This window comes from Chlorocebus sabaeus, chromosome 23, assembly GCF_047675955.1.
Source record: "Chlorocebus sabaeus isolate Y175 chromosome 23, mChlSab1.0.hap1, whole genome shotgun sequence".
In the NCBI taxonomy this organism is placed as follows: Eukaryota; Metazoa; Chordata; class Mammalia; order Primates; family Cercopithecidae; genus Chlorocebus; species Chlorocebus sabaeus.
Window position 1 is genome coordinate 40806067 of NC_132926.1, and position 11623 is coordinate 40817689.

Below are 11623 nucleotides of genomic sequence, written 5' to 3' on the forward strand. Positions count from 1 at the left end.
GGAAACACTTTTATCATTCTTCTGTTCATTTATATGATTTCCGACCCCCCAATATTTCTACTGTTTTATATTACACATATTAGGGAAATCTATACTATTTAAAACTATTTTTTAAAGTTGTGGCAATTTTGTACCAATCCCCAAACATCTCCTCTTCCTGACAATATTAACATTCTTTATAAAAATAATTTTTCTTTACTCTTCTACTTCACAAAATATTACTTCAAGTATACTGCCCATATGATGCAGCCAAGAAATGATATACCCTACTACATTGCTCTTCTTCATATCTCAAAATACTTGTCTTATGTCATATCTTTTACAGTACATAAATTCATTCTTAAGAGTTACTGTGGGAAATGCTTATCTGTTCTGCAATACAAGGTAGAAACGGATATTCTAGTGGATTGCATTATTGTCCTATCTACGTACCATCACTGTAGTGAAGAAGTGACTTTGGAATTGGATAAATGAAGCTCATAAGTTTGTTTACATAAATTTATGGAATATAGTGACATTGGTCAACCTTCTTTAGTCCATTTGTCAGATTAATAAAAACAACTAGCTAACATTTTTAGGTAGAGTAAGGATTTTCTTTCCTACCAGGGCAACTTTCATCACAGTTTTTTAAATTGCAAAGTGCCAATAATATGTTGTCCTCTCAAATGTGCATCCAAATGGTACACAAACTATGAAGTTAACTCCCACTCCACTGAATATGCACCATACAGTAGAACACTACACAATCCTTAGGAAATGTCCTTTTCATTAATAACAAACATTTATTGGGTCATCTACTTCTACCTTACATCAATCAATTCAGGGATTAGCTTTATTCAAATTCTACAAGAAGGTATGCAGGAATATAATAATGGGTAGCCTATACTGACTTTTTACTATTAATATTCTATTTTTTTTTTTTTTTGAGATGGAGTCTCGCCCTGTTGTCCAGGTTGGAGTGCAGTGACACAGTCATGGCTCACTGCAACCTCCACCTTCTGGGTTCAAGTGATTCTTTTGCCTCAGCCTCCCAAGTAGCTAGGACCACAGGCACATGCCACCACGCCCAGATAATTTTTGTAATTTTTAGTAGAGACGGGGATTCACCATGTTGGCCAGGCTGATCTTGAACTCCTGACCTCGTGATCCACCCACCTCGGCCTCCCAAAGTGCTGGGGTTACAGGCGTGAGCCACCGTGCCCGGCCTAATATTAGTTTTTTTTTAGAGACAGGGTCTAGTTCTGTCACCTAGGCTGGAGTGCAGTGGCATGATCATAGCTCACTGCAGTTTCAAACCCCAGGGCTCAAGCTGTTCCCCTGCTCCAGGCTCCCTAAGTGCTGGGATTTCAGACATGAGCCACTGTGTCCAGCCAAGACTGAATAACTTAATTGAATTGATCAGCTTATTTAGAACTTGTGTACCTGAAACGTTGGTTCTTAAAATCAACATTCTCACCATTTCACGTCGATGCACAACCAAAACAGCTCATTGGAATTGTATTGAAATATGTTCTTTCGTATTTTACAAAAGTCACTTTCAATAGTTTAAAATTACATTTTATTTCAGATCTAATGTTTTAGCTTTTGTTTTTTGTTTGAGGGAGCAATGGACATTCTAGGCTTTAGATTTCATGTCTCCATGGGCATGGAGCCCAGGTGACCACTGACACACATACTTAATATTTAGTAACCAGTCTCATCTCCCACCAAGATCCATCTTTAAAGTTTGTTCATGTTTTGAAAGATGGTAAGAAGTATTAAAGTTTTGAAGGGCACTGGTACAGAAACAGGGCTCAGAAAAGAGGTTTAAAGTGAAAAAATCTACAAGAGCCTAGTTATAGGTTCAAATGCTAAACATAACCCTAAAAATTCTGAGATACATTTTACTTTTGCTAAGCTAATACGAGGCTTTAGACTTCTTGATAATTTTCTTAAGTTCTAGTTTAGGATACACACACACACACACACACGTACACACAAACAATAGCAAAATTACCGGCATGGACGGGTAGGTATTTCTTAAGTGAATGAGTGATAATAGGAATAAAATACTGGAAGGCTTAAAATGGTTCAACAATCTTTTCCAAGTCGTTTAAAAGCAAATGAAACAACAACCTATGACTATTAGAGCTTAACTTTATAGTAACACCAACAAAATAAACCTGAAACTCTGTGATACACCTTAAAAATTATTTTCAACTATCTTCACAATGTTTTTCAAAACATAATTTATGCCAAATAAAATTCATCTGGAAATTAAAAGCAAGCAAAGAACTAAACTCACCTGACCACGATCAGCTTCATTCTTACATTCATGAAAATCTACGGATGTTAACAAAGAATCATTTTTCTCACAGCTCGCCTGACTGATGAGCGTGTCTGCGTAGTTGGGCTGGGGAAAGATCAAGTGACTCTTCCTTGAGTCGGCGGTGAGGGAGACTTCGTGGGAATAGGTCTGCAGGAAAGCCTGTACCTCCTCAACACCTACAAAATGTGAGGCAGGCACACCCACCAATCTGCCACCGGAACCCTGGAGCAGGCGTGACTTGTGCCAGCGCCTCAGCCTGAGTCCCAGAAGCACAACGACAAAGGCAAGGAAGACACAGGAGACGGCAGCCACCGCCACCACGAGATAGAGTGTAAGGCTCGTATCGTTCGGGTCGACCGAAGGCTTCAGACTGCCCAACTCGGTCAGGACTTCGGGGATGCTGTCAGCCACGGCCACGGTGAGCGTGACAGTGGCGGAGAGAGGGGGCTGGCCGTGGTCCTGGACGGCCACCACGAGGCTCTGCTTCAGCGCGTCTCTGTCCAGCAGGGCTCGCGCCGTGCGCACCTCGCCCGTGTGCAGCCCCACCGCGAAGAGTCCTGGCTCGCTGGCCTTGAGCAGGCGGTAGGACAGCCAGGCGTTCTGGCCCGAGTCTCTGTCCACCGCCACCACCTTGGTCACCAGGTAGCCAGGTTCTGCGGAGCGGGGCGCCAGCTCCACGCCAGTGGAACCGTCTGTGGGGAGGGCGGGGTACAGGATCTCGGGCGCGTTGTCATTCTGGTCCAGCACGAACAGGCTCAGTGACACGTTGCTGCTGAGGGGCGGGTCCCCGCTGTCGCTGGCTGTTACCAGTAGCTGCAAGTCTCGGATCTGCTCATAGTCGAAAGATTGCAGCGCATACAGGACACCGGTGTCAGAGTTGATGGAGATGTACGAGGATAGGGGCGCCCCTTGCAGCGTGTCCTCGGTCACAGAGTAAGTGACCTGGGCATTCTCCTGGCTGTCGGGGTCGTGTGCAGTCAAGGAGAAGATGGAAGCTCCTCTCAGGTTGTTCTCTAGGATATAAGCTGAGTAGGAGGCACGAGGGAATGTAGGAGGGTTGTCGTTAATGTCTGCCACGTGCAGGGCGATGTGAGTTTCAGTGGACAGAGGCGGTGTTCCTAGATCTGAGGCCATCACTGTGATATTGTAGATAGAGACATTTTCTCGGTCCAAATATTTCCTTGTCACTAATCTATAATAATTATCTATTGACTCTTCTAATTTAAAAGGTAAATTATCACGTGTGTAACAGACAACTTGACCATTCTTTCCAGAGTCTTGGTCATGCACACTCAAGAACGCAATTACTGTCCCGGGAAGAGAATTTTCTAACACTGGGCTAAACAAAGACGTAATGATCACTTCTGGTCTATTGTCATTTACATCTTCCACCGAAATGAACAATTTGGTCCTCCCCAGAAGTGCCCCCACATCTTCAGCTTGTATTTCCATTTCATAAAACGAACATTCTTCATAATCTAGACTTTTTGCTACTGATATTTCCCCAGTATTCTCATTAAGCTGGAATAACGGAGTTTGTTTTTCATTAATTTTCCGGAATTTGTATGCCACTTTTCCGTTGATTCCCTCATCCGGGTCGCTGGCTGTTACAGTAAGCAGCCGCGTGCCTGGGGGCACGTTCTCAAGGACTTTCACTCTGTAAATCGGTTGAGCAAAAACCGGGGCGTTGTCATTTGTATCCAACACTGTCACATGAATGCGCACTGTGCTGGAGCGACGCGGCTCGCCGCCATCTGAGGCCGTGAGGACCAGGTGGTGAGCAGCCTCTTCCTCCCTGTCCAGGGCGCGCTGCAGCACCAGCTCTGGGTTTATGACTCCATTGTCTCCAGTCTGCACGTCCAAGGAGAAGTGGTGATTGGGGTTGAGCTGGTAGCTCTGGAGGGAGTTCACGCCCACATCCGGGTCAACAGCTTCTGGTAGTGGATAACGTGCTCCAGGAACCGCGATTTCGTTAATTGTTACTTCTAGATCTTCGACCTGGAATTTCGGGTTATTATCGTTAATATCTATTATTTCTATTTCTATCCCAAAGAGTTTTCCTTTATCCTCAACCAGGATGTTAATATTTATCAGACACCGCGGGCTCTGAGCGCAGAGCTCCTCCCGGTCTATCCTGCCCGCGGTGACCAAGCTGCCGCTGCGCGGGTTCAGAGCAAAGAGCTGCGTCCTACCTCTGGAGACGATACGGACTCCATGCTTCGCCAGCTCCCGGGGGTCCAGCCCCAGGTCCTTGGAGACATTACCCACGAAGGAGCCTTTGTCCGTCTCTTCTGGCACCGAGTAGCGAATCTGTCCCCTCCCGGTTTCCCACAGCGTCCCCAGCAGCGCGCACAGCAGGATCAGCTCGCCGCGTCTGGGGCGACTCTGTGGAGCGGCCATTGTTATTTTGCTGCAGAATCCTTTCAGAATCTTCACGGTGCATAAGTGGGTCTTATTTAGTTTCTTGCCGCAGCTATGGAGATGATAATCCTCCGGAAACCTGCAGTGCCTCCAAACAGGGTGGGGTTTCGCTACAGTCCAGCAGTTAGTTTCTGGCATCTGCGGGTCTTTGCGAGGTGTGAGATCTGAGTGTTTTCGGTTGCATTTCTCTCCCAGTAGGTGAACAGCGGCGCTTAGAGTCCTAAATAGTTACTGCACTGAGATACAGATGACTTCTAAATGTAATACTCTACTATATTACCGAGAAAAAAATACCATCTGCTTATTACTTTGTTTTGAATTTATTTGATTTATCCCTAAACCTATATTTTAAAAGAAACAGCCAAAGAATGTGAGATGAAGGTTTTATTTAGTGTTATTAAATGATCAGATTAGATCAGAATGATCAGATTGTAGCATTGGATTAAATTACTTACATTTCTGCAATACATTTGGTCTTAAAAAAAAAAATGATACTTTCATTTCCCACTGTGCTCTAAGCTTTATTGTAAATGACTCCAATATATACTAACAAATAACTAAGAACTTCAGTTGTCACCAGAAATGAATTTATCTTGAGACTAAAATAGACCTAATGGGGATGACTGACTCAGAAATTGTTTTATTTGGTTTAAACTACTTAATCATTTTAGAAGCTTTCCAGAGAGTTGTTGCTTTTAAATTATTCTTCTAAATGCCACTTGAATTACATGTTGATAATGTTTTCAAATAAAAATTGTAGAATTTCAATAGGATAAATGCTTTTACCATTGCAGTTTTATGAGATATTATATTGTTTTGCTATTTTATTTACATTGTTTATATTTGTCTACTTGAATACTTTAAAGGTACAGATGAATATATGATAAAAAGCAAAGCTCCATCCCATCCCTTTCACCAGAGATGATTAAATTTAAAGCAGACTTCACTTTTTAAGGTAGACATATATTCTAAAGTTAATGTAGTTAACTTTACCTACATTAATACTTTGATCTAATGAACTGCAAAAAGTAATGACTATATAATACTTACTAAGAAGCCAAACAGTAAGTATGACTACAAAAAATCTGTTTCCCTTCAAGACCAGCCTGGGCAAAATAGCGATCAGCCTACTTCACCCTTCCTTTGAAGAATGGTATGATAGTTTTTTCACTGACTGAAACTTTCTTAAAACAATTCATGAAATCTGAAAACTTTATATTTTCCTGTGAATATATTATGCATATGGAAAACTGGGTAGACAATGGAAACCATACTAGTTAAATTAGTGAAGGAAAATACTGTCTGTACTAAAAACAGAGAAATTAGACAGGTCTGGTGGCATGAGCCTGAGTTCCAGCTAGTCAGGAGGCTGATGCGGAAGGAATGCTTGAACCCAGGAGTTTGAGGCTGCAGTGAGGTATCATTGTGCCACTGTACTACAGCCTGAGTGACACAGACAGACTCTGTCTCCAAAAAAAAAAAAAAAAAAAAAAAAGAAAGAAAGAAAAGAAAGAAAGACAAAGAAAAAAGAAAAAGAATCAAAAGAAGTTTCCTTCCTTCAGCAATTTGTAAAGTGGCCATTAACTGAAGCAGTTGCTTAGAGATACCTAGCAAAAGACTCATATAATGTTCCTTCATATTTTGTATATATTTTGTATGCACACCAGATTGGCAGTTTTCAAGACTATATTTCTCTCCTAGAGGTAGCAGGATGATTAGAAGACCCATAACTATATTAGTTTAGGGCTGCAGATAAGGCAGTTACATATTATATATTAGGGCTGTGTGTGAGAGGGACAACAGACACAAAACATTGTCTTTTCTTTGATGGAGGATATGGAATGAGCTTGAACACAGGTTAATCCTGAAACTCCTATGTTGCAAGTAAGGAGATTCTGCTTTTGATCTTCTCATGACCATAGCAAACCCTTTTCTAAGTAAAAGGATCTCTCTCTCTCTCACACACACACACACACACACACACAGAGCGTACACTGCATATAATCACAAGGGGTCCATGGACATAAAAATCCAGTTGACTCCTTATTCTAAGAGCTCTTGAAACAAAAGGGAAGTTAACACAAGAAACAGTAGACTACTATGGAGACCATACCAGTTAAATTAGTTAAGAAAAGTGTTGAATTTTAGCTTAAATTCTTTGGCTTTATTATTTTTATATTTATGTTATGTCCAAGCTGAAAAAAGTATTCATCATATATTAGGCAACAAGAAGGAAAATGTATGGGAAAAATCTCATTCACTTTTTAGGAGAGAGCCCATAACTGTCTAACATTTTCACTTTGTGGTTAAAACCACACCCTCATTGCTTTGTAAATCTAAGCTTGGCTAAAAAGCAAACAAACAAATGTTGGGCCATTGCTCCTACTTCACTCCTCTTTTGAAGAATGATATGACAGCTTTTTAACTGACTACAACTTTCCTCAAATGATTCATGAGATCTAAAAGTTATATATTTTCCTGCAAATATGTATATTTTCTTGTGAATATGGAGAAATGGGTAGGCAATGAGAATTAAGTTATACTTAAAGGAAACTCACCTGATGGGAAGTCAATTCACTGGAATTACAAAGTGGAAATAAGGCCCCAGATGAATCACCGCAAAGTATATCTTGTCCTGAACTCAACTGTTCACTACATTTTAGGAAATTAAACTCCGTCTTTCCTGTATGTGCAACACATAGGTTGTAGGAATAAGGCAACGTCCCTTCGCTGTAGTTGGGGGGAACCACAGGTCCAGACTTGACACAGAGACCTGGTTGGAAGCAGCTCCAGGCGGCGGGGCTGGAGGAGCGTCGCAGGCGCAAGGCAATGGCCAGAATCATGGCCAGGAGGAAGAGTACTGAGATCAAGGCCAAGGCCACCACTAGGTAAAACTGCAGCTCAGCCTGGGGGTCAGAGGGTACAGGGCGGTCAGTGATATCCGGCAGCACCTCCTGCAAGCTGTCGGCAAAGACCAAGTGCAGCGTGACGGTGGCGGAGAGTGGCGGTTGTCCACCATCACGCACAGCGACCAGCAGGCGCTGTCGGGCCGCGTCCCTGTCGCCCAAGGCACGCGCCGTGCGCACCTCTCCCGTGCGCAGCCCCAGGCTGAAGAGCCCGGGCTCGCTAGCCTGCAGCACGTGGTAGGACAGCCAGGCGTTGTGTCCTGAGTCTGCGTCCACCGCCACCACCTTGGTCACCAGGTAGCCGGGCTCTGCAGCGCGCGGCACCATATCGAAGAGCGCAGAGCCGTCGGGACCCAGCGCGGGGTACAGCACCCTAGGCGCATTGTCATTGCGGTCGCCCACCAACACGCGCAGGCTCACGTTCGCGCTGAGCGCAGGCGAGCCCTGGTCGCGGGCCTGTAGTGTGAGTTTGAAGGAGCGCAGCTGCTCGTGGTCGAAGGCGCGCTGCGCGAACACCACCCCGCTCTCCGTGCTTATGGACACGTAGGATGACAGCTCCCGCTGCTCCAGGTCACTGGCCACGATGGAGTAAGAGACTTGGCCGTTGGGCCCCAAGTCAGGATCGGAAGCGCTGACTTGTGAAATAGAGACTCCAGGCGGGTTGTTCTCGGCCACGTAGACTATATAGGAAGACTGTGAGAAAACTGGAGCGTTGTCGTTTACATCACCAATGTGCAGGGTGATGCTGGAACTGGAGGAGAGGGGAGGCTTGCCCCGATCTGTAGCCGTAATGGTGATATTATACTCTGGATTCTGCTCGCGGTCTAGAAAAGCATCTGTCACTAATTTATACGTGTTTCTTGGAGAAGTTAATATCTTAAATGGAACATCACCTTCCAATTTACACGTAACTTCACCATTATGTCTGGAATCCTTGTCACGGACTTTGAGCAAAGCAATATGTGTTCCTAGCTCAGCGTCCTCCATAATTAGGTTGGGTAGAGACTGGAATATCACTTCTGGGGCGTTGTCATTTTCATCTATGACTTCTACCTCCACTGTGCACTGTGCAATCATTCCTCCACCGTCCCTTGCTTCCAAAACTATGGAATATTCGTTGACTTCTTCAAAATCTAATGTATTTAAAACAGTAATTTCCCCGGTGTTAGAGTTCAGGTCAAATTGGGTGATCTGGCTAGCTTCACTGAAAGAGAAAGTAATCTCGGCATTGATACCCTCATCCTGGTCTGTGGCAGTCACCTGTAGCACCGTTGTCCCCGGGTACACGTTTTCCGAAAGGCTCACCCTGTATACGTCTTGACTGAACACTGGAGCATTATCATTGGCATCAGTCACTAGAACGTGTATCTGTGCAGTGCTGCTTAGGGGTGGAGCTCCAAAGTCCAAGGCAGTCAAAGTCAAGTGGTAAGATTTCTGCTTTTCTCGGTCCAAAGGTGTCTTCAATACCATCTCAGGGTATTTACTGCCATCTGATTTCTCTTTATTTATCAGTGAGAAATGATCACTGGGACTGAGTTGGTAATTCTGCAGTGTGTTGCTACCAATATCCGCATCATGGGCAGATCCTAATATAAATCGTGTGCCAGGCTGTGCAGATTCACTTATTTGCAGCTCAAAGGAATTTTGCGTGAATGTTGGCGTGTGGTCATTAATGTCCTCGATCTCCACATTCACGTGATAAAAGTTCAGTGGATTTTCAGCAACAGCCTCAAATTCCAGAGCACAATTTGGATTCTTCCCGCATATCTCCTCCCTGTCTAGCCTGCTGCTCACAAGCAACTCCCCTCTCTCTGCGCTCACGGTGAAATAAGGCTTCTCCGAACTGACGCGCAGTTTTCGAGTCGGTAACTCCTGGACGCTGAGCCCCAGGTCGGTGGCGAGGTTCCCCACTACGGAGCCCTTGGGCATTTCCTCGGGAATCCTGTAGCGGATCTGCTCACAGAGCGCCGGGCAGAACAAAAACAGCAGGAAGAGAAAGAGCACCGGCAGCCTCTCAGCCCGGCCCACCTTCCCGGCGCCGCTCCCCATCCCTCTTGCTTTCCTCAGCTTGCTCACCAGCCTGGAGACGCCGGGTTACAAATAACCTCTTTATTGCAGATTTTCGGATCTCCGAACGGACTTTAGTTCCAGTTCCAGTTCCAGTTCAGGAAAAAATTCTTCTTTTTCCGAGGAGGAAGCAGTATAAAGGCTGGCGCTGGGGAGTCTGAGCTGGGGCTGCCCCGGAAAGCGCGTTGCGGCTGCGCGAGGAGATCTGGAGGGCCAAGCTCACCACTTTGGCCAACAGCGGCACCCAGAGTGATCACTAGGAAACTACAGCCTCTGCTGCTTCAAGTTAACCAGTGCAGTAATTATAATTGTGTGCCTAACTGAAAGAACAAAAACTACATGGATATGTCTATATATTTAATGACGTCTAAAAATGTACTCTTAGGAATGCCTTCATCCCAATTTTGAAGATTTTTAGCAAATCATGTAGATTAAGTACATAAACATCTGTCTATTGACATAAGCTTTCCCCAATCTTCAAACATGCACTATTTAAAGATAGCCATAACACAAACTTGGCCTAAACCATCTCAGAATACAGTAATTTTCCATACTTACTCATTAGAAATATACTGGATACATTTTATCTTTCTGTCATTATTCCTAACATTGTCTCCACTTTTCTAAGTACCTCCAAATTGATTTATTTCAACTTTTTCCGGAGAGTATCAGTAATGCCAAAATTGCCTTTTAGAAGGTGCAATTTATACTTATCTTCAAATACATCCCCTTCCCAGTATTTTCAGTGATTTCATTACAGGAATATTATGTGATTCTCATTTCGATGATCACAGGCAATAGCCTACTCCTCTCCTCATTACACAATTATTTTCCTGGTTATGAGATACAACATTCATCTTCAGAGTTATCAGGGGCATAATACGTAGCCTCAAAACACAGAGTCACTGAGATCTGCTGCACCGCAGCACTGCTTCCTACCTCTGCAGTTATTTTACATTCCTTGGTGACCTCTGAATTGAAGGAAACAATCCCTGGAAAATTTGATTTCAATAGCTCACTGAGTTTAGTGATTATTTCTTTCCGTTGCTTAAAAGCAATTTTATGCATCTAATAAATTTTTGTCAGGAGATTTTCTGTCACAAAATACCTTATAACCATATTTCTGGCATAGGACCTTCCCTCAGTAACATTGTTAGTGTCAGCAACATTGTCTGCTACCCCAAGTGATTGTGCATCTGAAATGTGAACACTGCAGAACTTGTAAAATATATCCCCCACATTATTGTACAGTCTATCATGTGCAAAATACTACCAAATACAACACTAGTCTAAAAAGAAGTCTTTTTTTGAAAAGACAGAATCTTGTTATATTATCTAGGTGGGCCTCCAGTTCCTGGGTTCAAGCTATCCTCTTGCCTCAGCCTCCCATGCAGGTGGACTATAGCTTGCAACACCATGCCTGGCTAAAAGTGTCTTTTTAATTAATACTCAAAGGTCTCTGGAATCAAGATTACCTTGTCATCCACCCCTTCTGGATGACAATCACTTGATATATTGAGTTTTACTAAAATGTTACACAAAAGAATACGGAAGTAGTTAATCCCAGATTGGGTTATTTCCAACTGAATTTTTCAGTAGACCTAATAAATAAAATCAACTACTGGTCTAGGATCTGTGTACATAAGATAGTCGAGGGTTTGAGTAAATGAGACAGTTGAAACAAAGCCAGTATCCCCAATCTCCCACTTTGATAGCCCACAGACACACTTCACCTGGCTGTACCACTAAAACAGCACACTGGAATTCTCTGTTAAAACATGTAATTGCCTATGTCAAATGCCAATTACAACACTTGAAATGACATTTCATTTGACATATTTTATTGGTTTTGTCTGATGGCCTTTAGTGTGGCATCTGTCTTTGATACAGATCTTAGTGAAGTGTGATACACACACATTTC

The 11623-nt window shown here is 43.5% G+C and overlaps 1 protein-coding gene across 10 annotated transcripts in view; it reads right to left on the reverse strand.

Annotated features, from left to right (window-relative positions):
- Positions 1-11623, reverse strand: part of LOC103245184 (protocadherin gamma-C4) — a 179238-nt gene that overhangs the window by 120879 nt on the left and 46736 nt on the right. Inside the window, exon 1 of one of the 10 annotated variants that reach the window (XM_073010617.1) lies at positions 7288-9894. The exons of 8 other annotated variants lie outside the window; for them this stretch is intronic. In XM_073010617.1, the coding sequence (XP_072866718.1) occupies positions 7288-9684 (2397 nt within the window). In that variant the 5' untranslated portion in view covers positions 9685-9894. Of the gene's footprint in view, positions 1-2284; positions 5068-7287; positions 9895-11623 lie in introns of those variants that run through there. One more of the 10 variants, XM_073010612.1, reaches the window with a different exon arrangement.